General features: G+C 47.7%; 5 protein-coding genes across 8 annotated transcripts; 2 read left to right on the top strand and 3 right to left on the bottom strand.

The window, feature by feature from the left end:
* Window positions 1–3,209: 3,209 nt before the first annotated feature.
* On the top strand, window positions 3,210–5,341 carry LOC131213898 (V-type proton ATPase subunit d). The gene is made up of 3 exons (XM_058208117.1): window positions 3,210–3,587; window positions 3,985–4,493; window positions 4,574–5,341. The coding sequence occupies exons 1-3, from the start codon at window positions 3,467–3,469 to the stop codon at window positions 4,988–4,990; spliced, it is 1,047 nt and encodes a 348-aa protein (XP_058064100.1). The 5' UTR covers window positions 3,210–3,466; the 3' UTR covers window positions 4,991–5,341.
* Window positions 5,342–5,943: 602 nt separating this feature from the next.
* On the top strand, window positions 5,944–13,135 carry LOC131213897 (cytoplasmic dynein 1 light intermediate chain 2). The gene is made up of 9 exons (XM_058208116.1): window positions 5,944–6,847; window positions 6,958–7,332; window positions 8,996–9,186; window positions 9,246–9,449; window positions 9,539–9,738; window positions 9,806–10,035; window positions 10,143–10,254; window positions 10,334–10,528; window positions 10,622–13,135. Exons 2-9 carry the CDS (start codon window positions 7,241–7,243, stop codon window positions 10,952–10,954), a joined length of 1,557 nt encoding a protein of 518 aa, XP_058064099.1. The 5' UTR covers window positions 5,944–6,847; window positions 6,958–7,240; the 3' UTR covers window positions 10,955–13,135.
* A 296-nt stretch (window positions 13,136–13,431) lies between these two features.
* LOC131213644 (uncharacterized) lies at window positions 13,432–15,505 on the bottom strand. Of its 2 annotated transcripts, XM_058207727.1 has the most exons (4): window positions 15,404–15,505; window positions 15,051–15,312; window positions 14,566–14,934; window positions 13,432–14,475 (listed from the first exon to the last, which is right to left on the bottom strand). In XM_058207727.1, exons 1-4 carry the CDS (start codon window positions 15,503–15,505, stop codon window positions 13,475–13,477), a joined length of 1,734 nt encoding a protein of 577 aa, XP_058063710.1. In that variant the 3' UTR covers window positions 13,432–13,474. The 2 variants fall into 2 exon arrangements, with proteins under 2 accessions (XP_058063710.1, XP_058063709.1); XM_058207726.1 differs by having other exon boundaries at window positions 13,432–14,934.
* Window positions 15,506–16,502: 997 nt separating this feature from the next.
* On the bottom strand, window positions 16,503–18,242 carry LOC131213632 (AH receptor-interacting protein-like). Its single transcript, XM_058207712.1, has 3 exons — window positions 17,877–18,242; window positions 17,280–17,809; window positions 16,503–17,203 (listed from the first exon to the last, which is right to left on the bottom strand). Exons 1-3 carry the CDS (start codon window positions 17,964–17,966, stop codon window positions 16,840–16,842), a joined length of 984 nt encoding a protein of 327 aa, XP_058063695.1. The 5' UTR covers window positions 17,967–18,242; the 3' UTR covers window positions 16,503–16,839.
* Window positions 18,243–18,772: 530 nt separating this feature from the next.
* LOC131213234 (uncharacterized) lies at window positions 18,773–22,799 on the bottom strand. 3 transcript variants are annotated; one of them, XM_058207234.1, is made up of 7 exons: window positions 22,691–22,799; window positions 21,661–22,369; window positions 21,344–21,406; window positions 21,134–21,262; window positions 20,770–21,059; window positions 20,559–20,624; window positions 18,773–20,393 (listed from the first exon to the last, which is right to left on the bottom strand). In XM_058207234.1, exons 2-7 carry the CDS (start codon window positions 21,709–21,711, stop codon window positions 19,304–19,306), a joined length of 1,689 nt encoding a protein of 562 aa, XP_058063217.1. In that variant the 5' UTR covers window positions 21,712–22,369; window positions 22,691–22,799; the 3' UTR covers window positions 18,773–19,303. The 3 variants fall into 3 exon arrangements, with proteins under 3 accessions (XP_058063217.1, XP_058063216.1, XP_058063218.1); XM_058207233.1 differs by lacking the exon at window positions 22,691–22,799 and having other exon boundaries at window positions 21,661–22,510; XM_058207235.1 differs by lacking the exons at window positions 20,559–20,624; window positions 22,691–22,799 and having other exon boundaries at window positions 21,661–22,510.
* Window positions 22,800–23,645: the final 846 nt, after the last annotated feature.

Below are 23,645 nucleotides of genomic sequence, written 5' to 3'. Positions count from 1 at the left end.
CTCCAGTACCTAGGTTTGAATTTCATCTTAACAAACGGTTTTCCCTCCCTGTGAGGCAAGAAGCAAGCCACCAAAGCCATGCTCGATTCACACTGTGGCAACAAATAGCACAGCACACCACTTACTGTTCCATTGGTTTCCCTACATGTGGGCAGTGGATCACGATCACGAATTGATACGGAAAGTCTCTACCAGAGACATAGTTGTCAGCCACACTTGGCTCAGACGAGATCACAACCAGGAACACATGACTGTTGCTGCCGTTCGATTCACACGCTTGTCCAGAAATTCCAGACAGTTTTCAATCAATTTCGGACCCCGTCTGCATTATTCTGACAACAGTATGAAACGAAAAGAAAACTCCTGTAATTGCCGAGCTGTAGGACGCCTAACGTGGAAGTGCCTGACGTCATATTACGCCACATTCAAATTCGTTTGATCTTAAATTTTTTAGCCCACGGGTTTTTCGACGGACGGAGTCGACCAGGGTGCTGTTTTACGTCCCCCTACAACCCTCTTCACCCTACGATTCCTCCGCCCTCGCGTTTGTCAATTAGCAGAAAAATAAAACAAATAATAGGCAACTAACTAGTTAAGCGAACAGAACAGATACATCTAAAAAATTGATAAATAATATCATAAACCCATGACGGTAGCCGACGGATAACGCAACGCTTAGTTGCTGGTGGACCCGCATGCATTAACATATTGTATTCTAAACAGATAGCGATTTATGGTAACCAACAAAACGGCGCTCGCTCCGATCTTTGCTCAAAGTACGTACTCCAATTGCGTTTCGGTTCGAAGTCACTTCACTTCTTCACTCAGATTTAGCAGACGCCGCAAACACAACCCCGGAGCCGGAACCGGAACCGGAAATCGCGATACGCACAACGCCCGGTGGCGCATTTATCATCTCCATCAGTTTTAACTATCGAAGAACTTTTTAACTTCTCCTTGGCAAAAAAACAAAAGGCAAACAATTCAGATATTGACAACAGAATACAAACAGAAACCGCAGGTGCAAATGATGAACACATAATTAACACGGATGAACAGGAAAAAAGAAGGGGTGAGATGTCGAACGAGCGAGATAACGAGAGAGGAAGAGAGAGGGAGGTGGGAAAACACAAAACATGTAACACGGTGCCATAGTTTTCGGGGGCCAATTTGGTTCAGCCGTTTTTAGCAGACCACCACGACAAAAATAGAAGCCCTTTTTAGAAGTTTCCTCGAGCACACGGGTACCCATATATCAGATCCGATCGTACCGGCGGTTCCGGAGAGCGGTCACTCCAAATCGAGGCACTCCACGGTGAACGTTTGCTCAGGTCGCAGTTTACTTGGAACTAGGAAGTGACTTGAGCCTCTTGACCCGCTTGACGGCGATTCGTAATACTTTTTCCTTTTTCTTGCTCAACTCATGCGATATGCGATAAAACATGCGTCTGCGTATTTGGCGTGCACATTGTAGAAATCATCTGGCACATTCGACATCGAGTAATGCAAGGAAATCCTAGCTCCTCCTAACATACAACATTAGTTGCGCCAGAGAGTGCATCGTGCGAAGCGGCGATCGCGATCACGAAAGCGATTACTCTGGCGATTCTCCTGCTGGTACACTCTGGCTGGGCCTCTTGTTAGATTGGTATATTTGAATAAACAGTTGATGGATTGCTTTCCAGGTAGAAGGTCTCAAGTTTGCTAAAGAATACTCTGCTCAGCTAATTTTATGGATGCCCTTTTTCTTTGCGCTTGGAGCCCCATGATGCAGTAATTGGTTGATTGTTTTCTCGTAATCGACTTTGAGCTGCAATAGTCTAACATTCGTCTCTTTTTGCATACTAATGCTAGCTACCTTAATTTAAATAAATTCTAATTTAAATGTTAAACTTAGTGCCAGTTGTCTTAGTGCCGAACCTGGCTGCTTCAAAACCCTGGAATTTCCGAAGACTTCCACTGGCAGGGAGGGGTGAAGTACTAGCGTGCCAGACTCTGAGGGAGTCGGCGACTATGGGCCCTATTACGAAACTCGAAAGTTCACTCGAGTGTCATTTAGCTATCTGCGCACCCGTTCGAGTTCCCCCCTGTTTTTTGTTAAGGAAGGAACAATCTTCCAGTGCCCCTTGCGGGAGACGAAACCTTTCGGTTTCTCGCTGTGTGAGGAGCTGAAGGCCCCTCACCAAGATGGCTGGTCCCCAACTCGCTCCAGGTACCGCAAAACCATATCTTGTTAGGATATCTTTGATTTTATCAACTAGTTTGTGTTGTTTATGTTGCACCGAGCAAAGATAGTGATATTTTCAAAGATAGTTTACATTTTGGTGATGAAAAATTCAATTTGTCAAATTTACATAGCAATATTTTGCGATGAATCTTTGTATATTCAGTTCCTTCACTGTTACTGTCGCTATCGGAAACGTGGAAATCGTCAGAAGCGCGAAAATCATCTTCAAATTTCAGAAATATAATAGCAAAAATCGCACGGACATCTGAACTGCTATCTGTGTTGTGTATCTGTGGGTACAATGTTTACAAAATGCACCAGAATGATAGTTCGTGCTCAAAGAGCTTTGACAAGCTTTCACGTTTAAGCTTTTAGCTGCGGAGCTTCTCTAATTGAAAACCGTGATCCCAGCACTCGAGTTCGAGAAGTCAAGTGTTCGCGTTTCATAATAGGGAGGACAGTCTGTTGCTTTAGTGCAGATCGCGCTGCTCGGACGCTCGTTGAACATAACCGTTTAAAAGTATAAACGAAATTTAACCTGTGGCGCTAACATTCCATCGTCAAAATGATCTTCAGACACGTTGCATTGTCCCTGATGAAAAGGGATTTTTTCCTTCTGCAAACCAGGTCTTTTTTCACGATTTTTTTCCTTCAACACGTCTAAAAGGTTACAACATTCTAAAAGGTTACAACATTCAGAATTTTTTCTTTTACTCATCGAAGTAGTAAAAGAAACTTGTCGTCGTGCACGATTATGTATACCTCCCTCGAAGAGGTTCACTACGGTGAACCAGTGTTGCCTGACGGTCGCCAGGGAACTCCGTTGAGCTGTTTATACCCTGCTGTTCGGAGGGCGAATGGCTGTCACGACACAGCGATAGGGCTGGTGAGCCTGTCGCCGCGGGACTATAAACGCTTGGCGAAAAATTCTTCTCCTACAATTGCTGTCGTAGGTGGAAGCACGCGCGTGTGTGTACGTCTGCGTACGGGCAGGAGTCATATGATGCGTATTAGCATTGAAAAAGTATGATAACTTGATCCGTCGCCTAGTCGTCCACTGTCGGCCGTGTGACTGTGTCTGGTGTTGCGTTCTGTTTAGTGCGGTGCTGCTGATTCCATATAGCCAACAAATAGCTGTTCCGCCTATTGCCAGTCAATCAACTTGCTAGCTTTGCTCGTCGATCAAACGTATCATCAAAACAAAAGCCAGGCATCGAATCCATTTCGCAGCGCATCACAATGCCCGGATACATGTTCAATATCGATGGTGGCTACCTGGAGGGACTTTGCCGTGGCTTTAAGTGCGGTATTTTGAAACAGGCCGACTACCTCAATCTGGTGCAGTGTGAAACACTCGAAGGTGCGTATTTTGCTTTTACCCACAATGAAAATTCCCCTAGGCCAGCGGCAGGCTCCGGGCAGTAAGCACCAGCAAGGCTGCACAAGCAGCCATTAGTCAACCAGTGCTGGTCATATGACCCATCGTTGATGCGATGCTCTCTTTGGATGACGATTGCTGAGTGAAAAATCGGCATCGAGACACAATGAATAGCACGCAGTGAGAAAAATCGAAATATTCATAATTTTGTTTTTCATTCCGGTGTGCACCTTTAAATGCGGCGTCGAAGGCCATACGGAGGTTTCCTGAGTTTTTTTTTCTACATTTCTTTCTCGCGACATGTGACCATTGTTAGACCTTCGCGAACGAAGCAATGACACATGGTGTATAAGTGTGTTTTCTACTGCTTGCTTTGCAGATCTGAAGCTACACCTGCAGGGCACGGACTACGGGCAGTTTTTGGCGAACGAACCATCCCCTCTAGCCGTATCCGTAATCGACGACAAGCTGCGGGAGAAACTGGTCATCGAGTTTCAGCATATGCGCAATCATGCGGTCGAGCCGTTGTCCACGTTTCTGGACTACATCACCTACAGCTACATGATCGACAATATCATTCTGTTGATCACGGGCACGCTGCACCAGCGCCCGATATCGGAACTCATCCCGAAGTGCCACCCGCTTGGCAGCTTCGAGCAGATGGAAGCCATCCACGTCGCGGCCACCCCGGCCGAGTTGTACAACGCGGTGCTGGTAGATACGCCGCTTGCGCCCTTCTTCGTCGATTGCATCTCGGAGCAGGATCTGGACGAGATGAACATCGAGATCATTCGTAACACGCTTTACAAAGCATACCTGGAGGCATTTTACGATTTCTGCAAGAAGATCGGAGGCACCACCGCTGACGTGATGTGCGAAATTCTCGCGGTAAGTACAGCGGACGGTTGCATCGTGCTCCGTCACGGGTTTTGTGATCCTTCGTGTCTCTACCTTGTTTTCCGGTACAGTTCGAGGCAGATAGGCGTGCCATTATCATCACAATCAACTCATTCGGTACGGAGTTGTCAAAGGACGACCGGGCCAAGCTGTATCCGCGCTGTGGTCGTATGAACCCGGACGGCCTGGCGGCGTTGGCGCGTGCTGACGACTACGAGCAGGTGAAGGCTGTCGCCGAGTACTATGCAGAGTATGCCGCCTTGTTCGATGGGTCCGGCAACAATCCTGGCGACAAAACGCTAGAGGACAAGTTCTACGAACACGAGGTCAAACTGAACATGTACGGTTTCATGCAACAATTCCATTTTGGAGTGTTCTACTCCTACCTGAAACTAAAAGAACAGGAGTGCCGCAACATTGTCTGGATTGCCGAGTGCGTGGCCCAGAAGCACCGGGCCAAAATCGACAACTACATTCCGATCTTCTAAACGTCTCACCAATCACCACACCCTCCAACTGCAACTCACCAGCAGAGCTGCACATGCAATGACTAAACGATAAACTTCTTGTTTGTGTTATGTTGTTTAGGAACGGACAGGTCCGACTTATCATCAACATAAACTTTTGCATTCAAGTGGATACACTGTCAGGTTAAATTTGGCTAAACCATGTTAAGTTTGTTTTTCGTTTTATCCCCTTTAAAGTATTTACGTGCGAGGGTAAAGAATAACACATCGAGCGTTATGACACATCCTGTAACGTTTCGTAATTATGATTGATGCAACAGAGTATATGCTATGGCTGACAGTTAAGTAGAAATAAAACAAACTGTAGTTACTCCCCCATTCCTATCGTTGTTTATTCCGTGAACGGCTAACAGCCATCTGCTTCAAAACTAATAGCAACGTGATGATGGTACGTGAATTTTGGGGTGTGAGGTATAGATGCTTTTCCCTCCACACTGTTGAGTGCTGCCATCTAGCCCAACGTTTACGCGACAATAACGCCATCTATTTGCGGGTGTGCAAAACTTTGATGCGATACCGCACGAAAAACTCTCGGGTCTACTGATTAACCTGTTTCTTTAAAAGATTGTGTATGCCTTTCAGCTAACCTATAATGAAGTTGGGCATTAGTTCACAGGGAAATCCATGTGAACATTTGGGACGATTACGTTTGCGACATTTCCGATGATTTTTGGGAGAGCTTTTACTTCCATTGAACTGTTGGCTGTTACCGGCGTTGACACTTCGCTTGAGTGTCGGTTGCCTGTGACAAACTTTCTTGACGTAGCAGAAGGAGCTTTAATGACGTATGGAGCAGAGCGCATGGATGTGTGCATTTCATCCGTCAGGTAAGCCGACGTGCGAGTAGGAGTGAGCGGAAGATACGTAGTGCTGTGTCCATTTGCAGAGAGGGTGACATCAGAGCTTCACTGAACGCAGAGAAGCCGTACCGTTATGGCATGTACCGTGTGCATGGAATTCGTATGTGCTGGCCAGTGACGAACGCGTGAGCCGTAGGTGCCAGCGGCCGTGGCACAGAGGACCCCAAGACTGAGCAGATCGAATCGAAGAACATCCGGACCGCCACATCCGGGTTATTTTGAAAGTCACGCAGCAGTGTATGGTGCCAATTTTTCCAACCACGTCCTGGTCGGGTTCGCTGAGAAGCGCTGTATGCGTGTGTATCATAGAGAGGGCGGGAGAGAAGAAGAGAACCAGCGTACGAGCGAGCGAGCGAGCCAGCGAGTGAGAAGCAAGTGGGCTGCGGAACGGTAATTGAACAAGAAACGTAGCCAAACCGTTCGTATCTGCAGCATCCTGAGAAAAAGAGTAGTCTGTTACGCCGTGGAACGGGCGAGAAAATTCGAACTGTGTTTGTTGTGCGTACGTGTGCCATCGTGTATCATTATTTGGCCACATCGGCGCGCCGAGGCCAGTGACAGATAGTTTCGGTACCAACGAACGACAACGACGAAGACGACGACGAAACTGGACCGGAACTACCAACGAATCACCTTCGAAACATTCCAACGTCGTGGCCGCCATCATCAACGCGGCGCGCCATTGTTTGTCAGCACTACCGCGAGCTTGTTCGGCTCGGCTACATAGGCACCGCTCTGCCGGGCATGCGTCCATTCCCGGCCCGCACGCAGGGAGAAATTTTGTACCGTAGCGGTGAAAAAATTCAACATCTACACACACACACCCCAACGGTGACGGCGAAGACAATCGAAAGCCATTGCTGCGGGCAGTGTCAGCAGCAGCTACCAAATTGAGCTCACCGTGCCTACTTGGGAAACGATAACCTTTCCTGCTGCTTCTTCGGTGATCTATGGATGTGTAGGTGAAGAGGAGGCGACGTTTTAACTGTTCCAGCAACCGGCTCTGTCATCTTTCCCTTACATTTTCCGTTCCCGGCCAAACCTGTGTCTCTTAAAACCAAACTGTAGGAGAAAAAAACACTGCTGGGAAAACGAACAAGATCGGTGATACCGTCAAACGCCGCGATCCAGTCCAGCTCGTTCGGGTGCATCTACCATCAACCACGTTCGAGAAGCTGTTTCAACGTTCAAACATCTACAGCAGCGCGCAACATCGTTCCACGAACCGGCTAGCCCAAATCTTTCTGCAAGCAACACGGTCAGAGCCGTTTGCCGCGGTGCTTCTGACTATCAACCGTAGGCGCAACGCCGGCTGCAATTTATCTTGTTTAAGAACCGGAAACCACAAAACATGGACATGCTTACGCAATCCCAGGTGATCGGACTCGCGCCCCCTACGGCTGCGGCTCGCAAGAAAGAGATCGAGGCGAAGGAAAATCTCTGGTAAGTGATAAGCAGTCGCCAAGGTTTCCTTCCATTTGCCAACAACTTGCACTGGTTACGGGGCTGGTAGCTGGTAAAGTCAGGATGCTTACGCAGCGGAAGTGTAAGCAATACGCCAGGGCGGACAGGATGTTGTTCCCTTTCCCGTGACATTCGTATTCATTGGAATCAGATTGACCAGCATATATAACTTTAAAAATGACAGGGAGAAGCGATGAAGCTGGACTGGTGCTGTTAACCCACTTGATCTACCTGACTAATTCCTTGACATTTTTCGATTTTGGAATACACATATGGAATGCAGAAAGGAATTCAAAGCTCCTGGCATGTGGTACACAGATAGCATCAATTTTGCTATTGTATCTATAACTAAAACAATGGAAACCAATCTTGTGACGACCGACCTTTTCTTAGAGAATGTGCCACCAAAATAAGACATTCCGAGGATAGCAGCAAGGTGGTCTTAGTGTAAAAAAAACCGTACCATCGAGACACGTACATTTGTCTAAATTTAAAAAAATAACAGCATTAAAAATGTATGATAATATCGTACACCACACTACGATGTAGATTCGTGTTTGTGTTGAAATGTGAGCTCATAAATAACATTAAAATGAAGCGAAGCTTCTTCTATGACACGATTTTGCACTAAAATGTCTACAAAATATACACCGATGATGTTACAAAAGAGACAAAGAACGGGCAAATACGACATATTTTGAAAATAAGCGATGGAAATCTGTATATGTAAATGTGTTAGGGTACTTTGGTACTAAGCAACATAGAGGTGTTAGGGTATTTAGCAGAGCCAGACAGAAACATCACTAAGACCGTAAGTCGTGAGGTGACTGACGATGATGATAGAGCACTTACGTCACCATCGCGTGAAATCGTGTGAAGGCCTTGTTTTCTCTACACCAAAGTAACACTCTTCGAATGGTGACAGTCGGAACTGTTCATTTACCCCCTCCCTTACCCATATAACCATCATTGATATGTTTGAAGCGTTTTGATGCATTTGCGCCACTCTACACTGATTAATCGGTTTCTAAGCAAAAGACGCCTTTTCAAACCCTGATAGTGAATAAATTTGCCCGTTCTAATGTAAATAAATAATAAGCTTGATGGCTGATAACGATATGGAAATACTTTACCCTGTCAATGATCAATGATCGTTTTTTTCATCAGATCTTTAAAGAATTTATTAAACGTTTCATTCTCTTACGGTAAACATCTACGGATATGCAAACGTCAGTATGAGCTACTGCATTCCTTTGTGGATACAGTACGCTTAATGAGGTCAAAGTCTGAATTTTCCACATACTCGTACTTCACATGACTCGTACTGTGTGACGTACCGATTTCACATTACCCCCAATTCCACATTACCACAAAGTATTCAAATTAATTTCAAATTAGAGAAGAAATAACAATAGTTCTATTAAATACTATTCCCAGTCACAGCGCTTTTAGTTTTTTACCAAATTGGCATTGCTACAGTATTTTTGTTGTTTTTGTTGTTTTGTTGTTTTTGTTTGTTACAGTAAATATTTACAAATATTTTTGTTATTTTTGTTGTTTTTGTTGTTTTTGTTAATAAACGGGTCTCTATTTACCAGGTTTATAGGATGAACTGTTTGACTCATGCCTCGTTTACTTGCAGGTCGTCTATACTCAGCGAGGTCCAAACGCAGAGCAACACTAAGCTTCCTTCGAACAAGTCGGTCTTGGTGCTGGGCGATAATGCGAGTGGCAAAACAACACTGATTGCCAAGTTGCAGGGAGTGGAGGATCCAAAGAAGGGTTCCGGTCTTGAGTATGCATACATTGACGTGCGGGACGAGTATCGCGATGGTATGTAGCGATGGCCAACAACAGTAGCGAAGGAGAAAACAAAATTTATTCCTTTGCAGATCTCACTAGACTTGGAGTATGGATTCTGGATGGTGATCCGGGCCACAACAACCTGCTCAAATACGCACTAAACGAATTAAATTACGCACATACGCTGGTCATACTGACCTTGTCGATGACCACACCGTGGAGCTGGGTGGATCAACTGCAACACTGGATGAAGATACTGGAGGATCACATTGCGGGGTTGAAGCTTGAATCAGGTACACGAACCTTTTGCGGAACTAATTAAAGGGTTATAGAAAAGGTTTAGATCATGCCTGGCGTACTTCGTTTTGTTTTTTTTTTCTAGATGTTAAACAGCAGTGTCAACAGCGGTTGTCTACCGAATGGCAGAACTATTGCGAAACAATTGACGATCTTGACCCTGGCTCGCCAATCAAGCGGACTAATCGGCTATCGTCGGTGGACGACGAGCTCGATGTTCTACCGCTACCAGAAGGAATCTTAACCACCAATCTGGGCCTTGATGTAGTGGTGGTGGTAACAAAGGTATTTATGTGCCAACACGTGCGCATGGTAGCTGGCGTTTAACATTTTTTGTTGTTGTTTCTTTCAGACCGATTATATGACCACGCTTGAAAAGGAACTCGATTACCGGGATGAGCATTTCGACTTCATGCAGCAGTGGATTCGTCGACTGTGCCTGATGTATGGTGCGTCGCTGTTCTACACCAGCGTCAAAGAGGACAAGAACTGCGACCTGTTGTACAAATACCTCACACACCGGATTTACGGGCTGCCTTTCCGAACCCCCGCCCTTGTTGTTGAAAAGGACGCGGTACTAATGTGAGACTTGTGCAGCTTGTGCCACTTCAATTTTCCTATGTGAAACTCTAAATTTGATTTGCTGTTTTTCGTTCTTGTATTTTGTCGATTGCGTTTACTTTCCACAGACCTGCCGGATGGGACAATACGAAGAAGATTAGCATATTGTACGAAAACATGCAATCGTGTAAGCCGGATGATTACTACAATGATATTATAGCACAACCGCCTTCGAGAAAGGTAAGGGCCAGCAAAGATGAAGTGGCTTCGCCAATTTCGTGATCAGCATACAGTGTCAAACGTTGTTTTGCTTTTTTAGACTGTGTCGAACCGTGAAATTGAGATTCAAACGGAAGATGAGCAAGCATTCCTTGCCCGGCAGCAGCAGCTACTTCAGCAGGGCCAGAGTCCGGCACGTGGTGAATCTCCGCTGCGCTCTGGGCAATCGGCCAGCAACAGCAAAAGCTCTCCTCGAACACCGGTCGCGACTGGTGTGCAGGGCTCACCTAAGAAGGTAAAAGAATATTGTGACGATCCTTACGGTATTTCAGGATGCACTGAATCCGGTTAGGCGAGTTTATCTTCTCACGGTGGTTTGTATCCGCAGGTCGATGGAAAACTTACACCCGGCACGCAAAGCGGCGAGGGTGTTCTAGCAAATTTCTTCAACTCATTGCTTCATAAAAAATCGGTATCGCCCGGATCGGCAGCGGCAGCGGCGGCTGCTGGTGGAGTCACGACCGCAGGTCTGACTGGCCCATTGTCGCTTGGACCGACCGCCACGACGACTTCTCTGCGTATTACTAATGGTGGGCAGAACGATGGGGTATCCTCTAGCGACTGCGCACTGATGCGCACTGATGCTGCCCTCGAATTGGATCGTCTCGCCCGAAGCGTAAAAAAGGATTTGGATGTCTCGACAACTCACTCCGACTGTTGAGTGGTCGATGAGTCTTGTATGGTCCAAGCACCAAAACCTTCCCTAATGGGTCCAAATGCAACCACGGTGCGTGCTGCCGGTGCTGTCGTCGCCGCCCTTCCTGTAATGCTTAAATGCTATTTAACCGTGTTTGCGACCCATTTGTACCGTTGTAAGAAACCTAAGGTACGAGTTAATTAATTTGCAGATACTGCTTTGTAAAAGAGTTGGATTATATCGGTTGGTTTTAAACATTTCGTGGCAGTAAACCATGTACTTGTATCCCCAACTTAAATACAGAGATAATCGAAATGAGTAATCGCGCAACAGCACGCAATTTTCGTTATTTGTTCTCAAAGTTTAAACACGCGCGATAAATGATGGCTAACGTAAAGAGCGATAGCGAGCGTTTTGGTCACTAGGATTGGGATTATTTAACATTATTAATCGAAAACCGGTAAAAAGCGGTAGAGAATTTGTTCACATGCATCGCTTGAGCTTCTTTTTGAACGCTCTTATAGGTAATGTGATCTGAGGATCCAAACCATATACCTTCCCGTACATTTAGCGCAGCTTTGTATGTACCTCGTTTCCCACAAAAAATCCTCTCAGTTCTTACAGTTACTTTTTCTTTAGACAGTACGAGCGTTCGACACAGTGGGCTCTTAGGTCACTGTGTCACTGTGAAAGAACCTCTTAGCAATGGTTTGGAAAAGGCCCAGTATTAAAGAAACATCTTTCGATACCTCTGCACAGATTACGACCTCCTGGGCTGGGTTCGGCGTCCTCAAAGCTGCCGTAAACGTAAAAATGCTTTTTCTAGGCGTTGATTTGTTACGGTTGGAATGCCGCTCTCCAATTCCTGTTCGCCCCGCTCGGAACGATATTGTGATAGACGATGAATCGTTTTTGTGAAACGTCGATGGATAGAAGCACATCAGAATTAACAGGCTTAAGATCTGTTCGTAAGGAGTAAGGAGCGTATACCACACATGGCTATTGTTGCATGCTGCGTCGGTTATATTTATATTGGATTATATATGCTAAACTTCTTGAACTCTCATCCACAACACACAAACACACAGTAGGAATGAAATCGATGGGGTGGCTGATCGATGGATGTGCGTTGAAAAGTGACAAACGGTAGCGAACAGACACCAAATGAAAATGCTGATATACCTTTTCGCTGATAACATGTGGACTATTGGGATTTGCTGGAGAAGACCTATTCTAGCAAACTTTTCGATTGCGAAGTTGTGTAAAATTGTGGAGCGCACTCTTATTCTCACTGCCTGCTAGCACATGCCTGTAAGTGGAGCTGAGCAAAGAAAACAGTCCGAAGGAACAAAGCATATGAACATAATCGTAACTTTGAATGATGGATAATATAAATTATAAAGATAGGAAGAAAAATAAGCATCCCTCAGAGTAGATCAGAACGTGGCGATGTATTTAATAAAAACTCACGCACTAATAACTAACAGACACAGATACAAGAACAGATCAAAACTAGTGAGACCCCTAATTGCAGCAAAAATAAAACGGCATATAAGTTTCACAAGAAGGCTCTCGAGTTTCCGGTATAGTTCATCTCCCTTTTCAGAAGGTAACACAAATTATTGTGAAACACAAAATAATAAATAGGTTCACCCTCAGGTTTTAACTGTTCTCAAAACAGTGCTTAAAAACTCAAACATACTTAGAACTTTCTATCTCAAGTAACCTAATTTGTCAAAAGTTATGTTAAAGTGGTTTTTATACTATAACAAGGCCTGGGCATTTTTCCTAGTGGACTTTTTTTTGGGGAGAGTTGTTTTACCTTTCCCTGGTGAATTTTCTGTCGTCCGACTTTCCGGCATGGCACTAAACAAAGGTCATGTCCTCGAGAAGGATAGAATGTCGTAGGTTTGGATTTTCGTGTGCATGGACAATGCCGTGATTAACATACACTCAGTTTTGAACAATCTTTTAAAACTACGCTAAACAAACATTGGCGCACCTACTAATTTCTTATTTATACTGCAATCTTTTAGAAGACAAAAAAGAGTTAGAGGAGACACAGAAGGGGTGGTAAGGAGTTAAACTGACTGTGAAAAAGCAAAGCGATTAAAGAGCAAATGAAACAACATAGAGTGCTAGATGTGCGCAATACAGGGAGAAGTATAGTGCGTTAACAAAAGAGAGAAAAACGTGAACTCATAAAACGAATAAAACAAAAAAGTCATATGCTATATGAAAAGAGAAAACTCTAACAAACCTACTTAACATGTTCGATGAATCATTACCGCACGGTTAGATGGTTTCGAATCGCGGATTGTTGAGCCCGTTTTCGGATCTGACACTGAAGAAGCAATGCAAACGCATGTTTGTAGGCTAAGAATATGTTTGTATTAGTTTTTATCGCTCATTTTCTTCAATTGATTTGGTAGATTTGCTGGCCCGGACCCGTCGGCAGTTGCAGATGCCGGATAATAATGATAAATGATGATTTGGTAGGTCGTTAGCAAGGAGGAACCGTGAACCGCGTCTCGCTGGCAGGTGTTAGATGAAGAATGTACGACAATTGCAGGCAAGCCATAACGCACCGGCAGCACAGTAAACGAGCAGCAATACCAGTAGGAGGTGGTCAATGCGGCCATAAACATAAAACAGATTGGCTAACCCGGCGATGAGCAGTATTGCAAGGCCAGTGAGCAAACAGAGACCAGCTTTGGTCGCTTGCCACTGGCGCAGGCTGAATTGGCGGCGGACAACCGAATCCTGGTAGGTGCAGGCGATCGACTGACCGAATCCGATCAACACGCAACCCGCGAACGTCCAGAAACTCGACTTGGTCGAGTAACCGCAAAAGTAACCAAACGCTTTGAACAATATGCCGAAAATGAGCAGTCTGTCTTGCTGTTTGCGGAACCTAATGTCACACCATAGCAGAAGAAGGGAGCAGAGAAACCAGGACGTTGGTATTACTACTACCGAAAGAATCGTCATTTGCCGAGACTTGGTCCGCTGCTGATAGTGGTAAGCGGTAAAGCGGGGCAGTATGGCCAGGAACAGCACGAAAAGGCAGGTGTCGGTGGCCCGAAGTAGTACACAGCTGTAGCAGCGAATATCAAGAAGCGTGCAACGCACGGATAAAATCAGTCGTCGGTTGACCGAGTGACGAAGGTCGAAGCTTCGGTAGAGAGGCCGGATGGTTGCATCGACCAGCTGGCGAGCGAATAAGCTCCATTTGCCTGTAAGTGGTGCTGACACTGCTCCATCACTCTTGTCCGGGCCGTGCATTAGTGATATACTTTCGCAGCCAGTGTCATCGTTGTAAGCGCGGAGCACGCACTCGTCCTCTTCAACAATCATCTCGAGAATTTCGACTCCATCGTGATTGAAGCACTTGCCCTCACGGGTAAACAACTGCACGTGCTCCTCGTGCTCGTGTTCGTCGCAGTTCAGTTGTGCTGCGGTTTTATCCGCCTGTACTGATGGGTACGTAAAGTTGGCGGGATTTTTCCACGACACTGACAATGAACGTGCCTGGTTAGCTTGCGTAAAAACAGAACCCTGTTGATCCGTGACATTTGCTTCCGTTGATGGCGATAACAGTGATGAAAGCATTAACCCGTCAGGCTGCTCTCGGTGTTCGTTTGAGGCAGCGTAGTGCACTTCAACGTCGGCGTTGGCGGCACGCGTGACGTGCGCGTAAAACTGCTCGTTTCCTTTCTCCGTAAGGTTCACCATCGAGTCGAGATCGAGTTTTAATCGATTTTTCTCTCCCTCAATCAGCAGTACGATCGGGAACAGGTGCAGCACAATGCCGCTCAGCAGCATCAGTAGCGAGCCGTACACGTAGCCTTCCCACGGGAGCTGGAGGACAAGCACCAATAGCAACACGCTTGCAGCCTGCCCGCATGAATATAAAAAATGTATCACAAACATCTCCTTCTTCGCGTTGAACGCCTTCGCAAGCACTTTCCACATCTTGGAAAACACCAGTTGGTAACCGAAACCTGCCGCGTGCCGTGATGATAGGCCGTTTTAGGGAAAAGGAGCAAAAACATGTAAGCCATGCTACATTAGGGCGAAGATGCGCGCGAACATCTTCCGCCACGCAACGTAAACCTACCGCCAACGCCTCCATACAGCAGCAAGACGAGCGGAGTCGGTTTCCGGGCATACAAGGCGACCACCCCGCTAGCTGAGATTCCTAGTACGAGCACGCAGACGCCGAGCAGCGCCGTGCGGGTGTTGTTGTGGTTGTATCGTCGGAACACGGCTCGGTACACGAGGTTGAAGCCACATAGGAGTGCTGACGGACAGATAAGCATCAGCTCTTCGTCGCTGATTAACAGTACGCCGAACGCGTACACTGGTGTAAAAATGACTATCTGGAGGCGGAAGAACGCGAAAGAATGCAAAGTACAGCGTTTGATAAAACGTTAGTTGCGCGAAATGGGGAGCACCACCGGTGGTACCTACATTCATGAGAAAGATGTAAAGCAACAGTCTCCATTTGGGCAGTATCAGAACGATGAGATCAAGAACACGCGGTTCCACTATCTCACTAATGAATGCCTCCATCGTACTGTGCTGCAGGGCGGATGTTGCTTGGATGCGAACTCGGAGTAGTTTTGCTTTACTCCTAATACCAAAGGAGCGTTGTCGTTTGGTTTCCCTGCTCGCTGCCGTCGGTCGCGACAACCACGATTACATAATCGCCTCTCAGTGCCGGCACCGGAAACTATACCATTGACCATCGAGTGGAGCAATGACCGTAGGTTATTGTAGGGTTGGCGCCCGCGAATGGTGGTCGGGTGTTCTCTTCGCTGCTGGTGCTCTCTTCTGATAGCTTCTCACCGGAAGCCACCCCGGAAACGGGTGACTGGAATATATACACAAACGAGTTATTGAATCGATACACGAGTTTGTTGTGGACTCCCCGGGTCTGCAAAGTCGTGCTTCAAATACACGGCGTATTCGTATCACTTCGGATCTTCGCTAGCCGTCTACTGATAGTCTCTGTATTGTCTTCTGGTGACACCCATTATCACAGCGCAATGATGGCGTTACGATGCGGTTGAAGATGCAGGGTTTGGATAGGAGAATCAAGGGGTCCTGACCAACCGAGTGCCCTTCCAAACACGCATTACCTGAGATTCCATCGCCGTTTACTTTATTGGGTGGCTAGTCAAGTGTGTTGGTTGCTTCGTCGGTGTAGCAGCTTACAGGATTGCTTATCATTTTATCTTATCATCGACTCGTCCACCCGTCCGTTTCGCGTCCAAAAACTGCTTTCCGTTGGTTGACTCTTTTTTACCATTGCCCTAACCATTCGACTAACATGGCTCGACTCTGTAGTCGTACGTATAGTTAGTTGTACGTGAAAAGGGGTTTCAAACATTCACCAGAAGATTTCCCCTTTCCACAAAACTCCCACCTGCAGAATTTGGTTCGATTTGGTTCGAAAACAACAGACCGCTAGGTTGTTTGGAAGCTAAAACGTGTAGTGGTAAATAATTTCAGAACGGTATTACGTATTCAGCTCTACGTGTGTGCATCTCTACGTAGAATATATATTTTTACTGTTTTCACTAAAAGACTGTTTTACATTTTTTACGCAAACCGTTTCACAATTAGTAATAAATATGCAAGAAGTTTAAACATTTAAAAACGTAAATATACAAAGTTGTTAGACCTATTCTACACCTATTGTTGTGAGGTACCAAGCGTTGCAGCAATGCCGTAATACATATTGCGTACAGCATGCGTATTTTTGAAATAATAATTTACAATAAAAAGGGTTTATAAACGAGAAACGTAACAAAGGTCAGCGGTGCTACCATAACGGTACAAACAAACGGAAGGAACTTGGCAACAGGGAAGGGCATGAACGAAATTTAGGCAATGGTTTAAAATCATTGAGCTGGAGTTAGCGGTGGAAAAAGCTTCTGGTACTTTAGCCTATCGTCGACGTCTCGCAGTCGGGCCTGTTCCTGCAACTTGGACAACTCGCTGGTGATTGCGTTCCGCAAGCCAGCGTCAAGCTGGGCGCATCGCTCAAAGTCGGCTCGGGCTCGGTCCAGATTCCAGGCCCCGGCGTGTGCCCTGCCGCGTCGGAATAGCGCCTTCACGCACGCCGTGTCGTACTTCAGCACCTCGGTACAGTGCTCTATGACTGCGTAGTAGTCCTTTTCCAGTAGCTTGCACTGTGAGTAGTTCAACAGCAACGGAACCTTCAGCTGTGCCAGCTCGCACCATTCCGGTTCGTTGGGCTTTTCCCTGGAGATAGACGACCCGTAGTTGGGTTTAATTAGAAAATATTGTGATGCGTGTGAGCGAATGGAGGTGCTCCTACTTCAACATCAACTGCTCGATGATGCCGGTTGCGCGGGAGTATGTGTCGAGGGCGGCCGTGTAACGCTGCTCGCTGTAGGCTTGGTTGCCTTGTTCGCGTAGTTTCCCAACAAGCTGCAGCTTTTCGGCGTCACTCAGCTGCCACGACTCCTGCTCGTATTCGCCCGCGCTCTCAACCGACAGTATCTCGATGGTGAACTCGAGATCCTGCGGGTTAGTAAACAGCTCATCCAAGTCTTTGTAGCCGAGCCCCTCGTTCTGCACCGTCATACCGCAGCAGTGTTTTCGCTCTTCGCGTGCCTTCTCCGAATCGCGTATGGTCTTCGCCACGAACGGATACTGCTGCACTAGGGACCGGTCGCAGCGAAACCTGGCCACCTCGTTCAGTGCCATCTGCTGCACTATCGACTCCCACACCTCGAGCTTAAACTTCTTGCCCAGCACTAGCTCCATCGGCTTCTGGCGGGCACGGCTGTCGTCGATCAGAGTACCCTCCGGGTCGCATTTCCGCGTCTGATAGTGGAACCTCACCTACGGTAAAGCAACCGATGAAACACGGAATACAGATCACAACTCCCGCAACCCACTAGTTCACTACCTTGGTACCGTCACGACAAGGCACAACCCGCGTTCCGGCGTGCAAGATGGTTTTGACGATTTTCGCATCTTCTTTGTCGCCGCTGTCCATCGGCACGTCCGTAGGTGTGTTTTCCTTGGCAGGAGGTTACTTGACACAGCAGCACAAACCGATCTATTGTTTTAATGGCGCTAACTCCACAGCACGGGACAACGTGCCGGGTGTTTAAGGGTGTAAAGCGTAGCAGTGCATCTATTGCTACGATATCTCAAGTCGTACTATTACCGCCCTTGAGGTAGCAGTATCGATGGTGCCCCCTACCATTCAGTTATATACCGTCAAACGTCAGGTGTTGCGAGCTTCCGAACTGCGCAAGGCCTTCGCACTGTTTCCGCCTACTGTCAGTCCTACGCTGTGCATAGTGAAGCGCACGTAGGTGACTCAAAAACACCAATTTGCTGCTAACCGTAGTAAGGATTTCAACTAATCAAGGGGGCATGATTATTCGCCTTCATTTCGTTCACGGTTGTGTACTGTCAATATGACATTAAGGTGTCAACTTTGACCAGACCAATATTCTGCGATGCGATGTTTACTAAAGTCAGCTGTTTCTATCAACAGTTCATGTTTATAAAATCTGAGCAGCAACTTAATGAAACTTCGCTCGTTGTGTTGTACCTACCTTTCTTACATAAAGTTGATGCTGCCCGCTCTACGAAGAGCTATTTCTGTTTATTGTTCAGATTTTATATAGGTGGAGTGCTGGTACAATCAACTGACTTTAATGTTTACGGGATTCGATTTGCAATTTAGGAAGCAATTTTGTTTCCTTCCTCGTTTGTCGTTGATTAGAAAAGAAAACAATTAATGAGCAACTAGCTCGTAGCGACACGTGGCGTGTAGCTTTACAACCGTTCTGTTGCCTTTGCACGTTTATTGCTGGCGATTGCGAATCTATGGTAAATTAACAACACTCTTTCAAATGGCCCGGTGTTTTTCACGCGCACACGGTTCCCATTTCCTACTATGTTTCTATTTAATTTTTTTAATGAATAATTGCTTCATGTTTTAGCGTTTCTTCGTCCGTTTTTTTACTTTTCTACACTCATTACCAAACGTCGCCCTGCAACCCCAGGACAAGTGGTTGCTGGTGGACCCGAAACGTCGGCGATCGCCTAATAAGCCGCGTGGTTCTGGGAACGGTAATCGCGGCCCTGGTGTGGCAGTCACGAGAACGGCTCACAGTTGATCACGTCGTTGCTCGAGGCTAGCCGTCGGTTATCGGTGCTGACGGTACTGTTATTTATCCTGTGGTGCTACAGCTGCGGCGGCAACCGGACTACACCGTGGCCACACCTCGCAAGTTCCGGTATCTACGCGTCGTGTACCGGTTGGCGCCGCGACATGGGTCCCGGTCCCGGTCCCGGCCCCCGGAGCGCACTATCCATTCATTTTGATATGTTCACCACATTCTGAAAGATATCGGAGCAGTCTTGGTCTAGAAGAAGGTTCTCCACCTGCTCATCCGAGAGACCATCCTTCGCAGGGTCTGAGCGCTGGAAGAGAAAAAAATCGCTCCCAACAGTTTCGTCGCCCGGTACCTCGGACTCGCTGTTGCGCCGCTCCAACGTTTTGCCAATCCGCTGGATGCCCTGGGTGAACGCATCCTTCACCCGGTCACCGGTATCGATGATGATGTCGAGACTTTGGCGACGGCCCCCGACCGACACGGCGCTGCTGCTGGCTGCCCCGCCCGTGACCGCCGCTGCCACCGCTGCCGACGATGTGCTGATCGATCCGCCCGTCTTGGTGATCCAGCCGGTGAGGCCTTCTCGTTTGCGCGGCACCGTCATCCCGTCGTCCGGTACGTACGTCTCCATCTTAATGATGCGTGCTTTCGCCTTGGGACTGTCGTCCGACGACGAGTCCGTCGTTTCGTCCTGCGGCGTGGGGGCTTCCTCGAGCACGAGTGAGTTGTGCTGCGAGTAGCCCGAGCTGCTGCTGTTCGAGTTCGACAGCCGTATCTCTGTCCACTGCTCGATGTCCTCCGACGACATGTTGGTGATGTCGTCGATCGTCGGGTTCGGCGAGAACTGGTAGTTGTCCGAGTCGCTTTCCGCGTTTGGGCTGGTTTTGCGGGCAAAGTCCTTCAGCAGGTGCGGGCAGTCGAGCTTGTCGAGATACTTCTGCTTGATCGGGCTCGCCTTGATCGTGAGCTTGGCGGGCAGCTCCATGTACTCGTCGCTGCACTCGATCTTCGCGGCCGACGGTGACTTGTTGAACGGCAGGTGCATCGCCAGCATCTTGCCCCGATGGTTGGCCGTGGCCGACGACGTTGACGAGCACGAACCATCCTCGTCCATGCTGTTGGCGCGCGCCTTCCGCTGCTGGTGAATCTCCTCCGAGATACGCTCCAGGTTGGTCAAGGCCTCGTTATACCGCAGCTTGGACACCGCCACTTTTGCCTCCAGCTCCACCACCTTCTGCTTCTGCTCCAGCAGCAGTGCGTTGTAGTTCGCGCGCAGCTCGTAGTACGGTCTACCCGAGGTGTCGATGGCGAGTGTAGCAGGGCGAAAAGAACGGATGCAGAATATCACCATTATGACCCCAACCGACCCCCCCAATACAGGTAAATCGTTTGAACCAATCACGCTCGACGCTATCGCAGCGTCGGAATCTGTCGACCGCAAATGCAATACTCACAGAAACAGCAACTCGTGCTGATACGCGAGCATGTTTATCATTAACAGATTGCGCCGAATATTGAAACTAGCTAACCGGAACAGGAACGAAACAGAAGAAAACGGAAGCGAGAGAGAAACAAAAATGGAAACAAAAGGAAATTGTGCAAAACCCAGACGCAACCCAGCAAAACACAATGATGGATCGGCAGGACCGGAGTCCGGTGAATTACCTCGAGGCGCGAATGGCACCTTTGAGCTGCGAATGCAGCTTGCACACCCGGTTGTTGGCCACCTCCAGCTTCAGTTCGCTGATCTTGAGTATGTTGCGCATCTCGGTGCAGTCGTTTTGGCTCTCGTTCACGCGGGTCGTCGCGTGCGTCAGCATCTCCTGGCAGGCCGTGTCGAGCGTCGACTTCTCGCCCAGGCCCTGCTCGGCCAGGTACACCATCTCCTTGGCCGCGGCGTGCACCGATTTCGCCTTGTCGAAGTTGAGGGCGCACTGTTGCGTCTCCTTCGCCAGCTAAAACGTACGATAACGGTCGGCAATGGTAAGCAAATGCACATGGCTCTCCAGTGGATACCTCGCAGACTCACCTGCGATGCATAGAGGCGCGCCTCGTAGTACGGTTTGGCCGCATCGATCGAGTTGCCCACCTTCCTGGCGACGGCCTTTATCTTCTCGGCACTTTCGCGCAGCAACTCGCGGAACTCTTTTTTCGCCTCCTACCACCACCGTAGCAAAGGAAGGATTCGTTAGGGATTGGGTTAAAGATAAAGTTGTTTGCGTTTCGTGGGTGTACTCACGTCCAGGTCCACCTCATGCTTGTTGATGCTGTCCGTCGCTTCGTTAAGTTTTTCCAGTTCAATCTTGGCGTTGGTGGTGTTTTGTAATCGTCACCGGTTTCGTTTGTTTTCCATGCATTTCCACGGCAGAAGTGACCCCGTAATTGGGTGCAAAAGAAAAAAAGGGGAAACAAACGAAGAATGAGCATTGAGAGTGAGAGAGCCTGAGCCTGGCGGTTCCAATCGACTGGACGATGCAGCGTTCAAGCTGGGTTTCCCCACCATCTCGCCTTCCTTCCCCTCACCCCCAGCCCATTGCACCAATACGGTCCAGTTACCTGCACCCGGGGATCCACGGGCATATTACTGTCGGTGTCCGCCGAGCTCATGGTGGATTGCGGTCGGGGTAGGGTGTGGCTTGGAGCCAGAGCGGAGCGGTTGAAAACTATACGCGGGGTCTTTCCGCTTGTCGAGGTCAAACTTCTCAAACAAACCGTGGGCACTTATCTAAACTGTTACACCTTGCAGGAATCTCGTTACTGGCTTACGCCATAACCGCCCAAAGGACGCAGGAGTGCACCCCCAGGAGCCCTTTTATGTGTGTGTGTGTGTGTGAGTGCGTGTGTGATTATTTTTGTTTGTGCAGAAGCCGTTCCCAGTGGAGTGGTGCATGCAGGAGTGACGGCATGTCCTAAGTTATAAAACTGACCGAACCCCAGGGACACTGCCTGACTCCATGCCGTCGCTCACTGAACCATACACAGAAGAAGCAGCGTACGGATTGCATTTGCGGGAACGGTTGAACGGTATAGCTGTGTTCGGTACGGTCGACAGGGTGGACCCTGAGCGAGTGAGCAGGCCACTAACCGTCTCGGACCCACCGAACCTGAACCGCGAGTTCCGGTTGCTTCCTGAACCGAGTCTCCTTCCTAGACGCGCGCACACACACCTAGATACATGAATGCACGCACGCAAACTAGAACTGGGGGGGTCTTGATGGTCGGTCGAACTAACAACGGTACTGATTAACAAAAACGCCAAAACAACCTAAACAAAAAGAACCCAGTGCAACGTCAGAGTCCGGTTCCGGTAGTAGACACACGCCACCACCACGCTGCTTTCGTTCCCCGCGGACGGCGGTCAGACTGGCTGGCTTCTACTGCTGCTGCCACACCGCCTTCTGTCACACACCAGAACCAGGGTCTGGTTCGAGAGAACGGGTTGCACACGGTCACTAGCGGGTCGAAGTTCTGTGACGTGCGTGAGAACGAACCGCGTCCGACGAGACTGACGAGAGGCATGCGCAGCTGAGCGCTTCGAAACGCTCCGTTCGCGCGTTCGACTGCCAGAGGCCCGAACCGAACACACATTACAGGATGCTTTCGCGGGTGAAAAAAAGGCTGAAATCGCGCTCTCGCGCACTCAACCCCAGCCGTCAGCCGTTCGGGCGGCGCACGAAACAAACAACCGAAGAGTGGGTCACATCGTTACGTCACGTTTATTTACTTACACCGGAGCGCGGGTTGGTGTGTTGCTCTCCTCCCGGCTAGCACACACGGCAAACTGACGGAGGTACGGTCTTTTTAAATTCAAATTCGAACGCGTTCCAAGTCCGCACGCTGCCGGGCGCATTGGAACGCATTTTCGCAGCAATCGCTGTGGAAGCCGATTGTACCGTATTTTTCCGTGTATAACGCGCACCCATATTTGAAGAGAAAAAAATTGGAAAAAAAGTTTTTTATTATACATTTTTCAGGTATGTGATATCCAACAAATACCTAATGATAATAATGTATTATTCTAAATATTCTATTAATATTCTAAAGTAGACTAAAGATAAAATGCGTATACATTGCAAAAGACATATTAGTATTTTATATTTCGTAATAATCTTCAAATTCAGATTCATTGCTGTGTGACAAATTGATATTCTCTAATTGCTCTTCAATGTACTCCTCATTGTCACTCTCTGAAGAGGTACATTGTGACAATAAAGTATCCGGAAATTTGTGATACTAAAACAATGCTTTATTCGATTTTCGATTATTTTGTGGTGTTAGATTGCTACACATGTCAGTGACTTATGGTGAAAAGTTTGTCCATTTTAAATTATCACTTAATCTTTGACAGCTGTTTTACTGTGCTCGTGCCTTGGCCCATCGGCGATTTTTTTCTCTTCCAAAAAATGGATGGCAAAGAATCTTTATCAAATAGTGTGAGAAAACCGAAATTAAAAGCGTGGACGCAATTGAAATGTTGACTATGGCTTATGATGATGCTATTAAGACCAAAAGCAGCGCTTATCGGTGATTCAAAAATTTCT

The sequence above is a fragment of the Anopheles bellator genome, chromosome X (assembly GCF_943735745.2).
Source record: "Anopheles bellator chromosome X, idAnoBellAS_SP24_06.2, whole genome shotgun sequence".
Taxonomy (NCBI): domain Eukaryota; kingdom Metazoa; phylum Arthropoda; class Insecta; order Diptera; family Culicidae; genus Anopheles; species Anopheles bellator.
The sequence above is the reverse complement of the archived record's forward strand: the minus strand, read 5'-3'. Positions and strand labels throughout refer to the sequence as shown.

What these genes read in the sequence shown, in the direction of transcription:
- LOC131213632 (XM_058207712.1), bottom strand. Translation starts at nt 17,966, where the DNA reads ATGGACAGCGGCGACAAAGAAGATGCGAAAATCGTCAAAACCATCTTG. An exon ending in CTTGTCGTGACGGTACCAAG is followed by an intron (nt 17,810 to 17,876) that starts GTAGTGAACTAG and finishes GCTTTACCGTAG; the next exon opens with GTGAGGTTCCACTATCAGAC. An exon ending in ATCGAGCAGTTGATGTTGAA is followed by an intron (nt 17,204 to 17,279) that starts GTAGGAGCACCT and finishes GTCTATCTCCAG; the next exon opens with GGAAAAGCCCAACGAACCGG.
- LOC131213644 (XM_058207726.1), bottom strand. Translation starts at nt 15,505, where the DNA reads ATGGAGGCATTCATTAGTGAGATAGTGGAACCGCGTGTTCTTGATCTC. An exon ending in TTTACATCTTTCTCATGAAT is followed by an intron (nt 15,313 to 15,403) that starts GTAGGTACCACC and finishes TTCCGCCTCCAG; the next exon opens with ATAGTCATTTTTACACCAGT. An exon ending in GCTGTATGGAGGCGTTGGCG is followed by an intron (nt 14,935 to 15,050) that starts GTAGGTTTACGT and finishes GGCACGCGGCAG; the next exon opens with GTTTCGGTTACCAACTGGTG.
- LOC131213234 (XM_058207234.1), bottom strand. Translation starts at nt 21,711, where the DNA reads ATGAGCTCGGCGGACACCGACAGTAATATGCCCGTGGATCCCCGGGTG. An exon ending in CCGTGGATCCCCGGGTGCAG is followed by an intron (nt 21,407 to 21,660) that starts GTAACTGGACCG and finishes ACCAACGCCAAG; the next exon opens with ATTGAACTGGAAAAACTTAA. An exon ending in CGCGCCTCTATGCATCGCAG is followed by an intron (nt 21,060 to 21,133) that starts GTGAGTCTGCGA and finishes CGTACGTTTTAG; the next exon opens with CTGGCGAAGGAGACGCAACA.
- LOC131213898 (XM_058208117.1), top strand. Translation starts at nt 3,467, where the DNA reads ATGCCCGGATACATGTTCAATATCGATGGTGGCTACCTGGAGGGACTT. An exon ending in GCAGTGTGAAACACTCGAAG is followed by an intron (nt 3,588 to 3,984) that starts GTGCGTATTTTG and finishes CTTGCTTTGCAG; the next exon opens with ATCTGAAGCTACACCTGCAG. An exon ending in TGATGTGCGAAATTCTCGCG is followed by an intron (nt 4,494 to 4,573) that starts GTAAGTACAGCG and finishes TTTCCGGTACAG; the next exon opens with TTCGAGGCAGATAGGCGTGC.
- LOC131213897 (XM_058208116.1), top strand. Translation starts at nt 7,241, where the DNA reads ATGGACATGCTTACGCAATCCCAGGTGATCGGACTCGCGCCCCCTACG. An exon ending in TAGTGGTGGTGGTAACAAAG is followed by an intron (nt 9,739 to 9,805) that starts GTATTTATGTGC and finishes TGTTTCTTTCAG; the next exon opens with ACCGATTATATGACCACGCT. An exon ending in GAAAAGGACGCGGTACTAAT is followed by an intron (nt 10,036 to 10,142) that starts GTGAGACTTGTG and finishes TACTTTCCACAG; the next exon opens with ACCTGCCGGATGGGACAATA.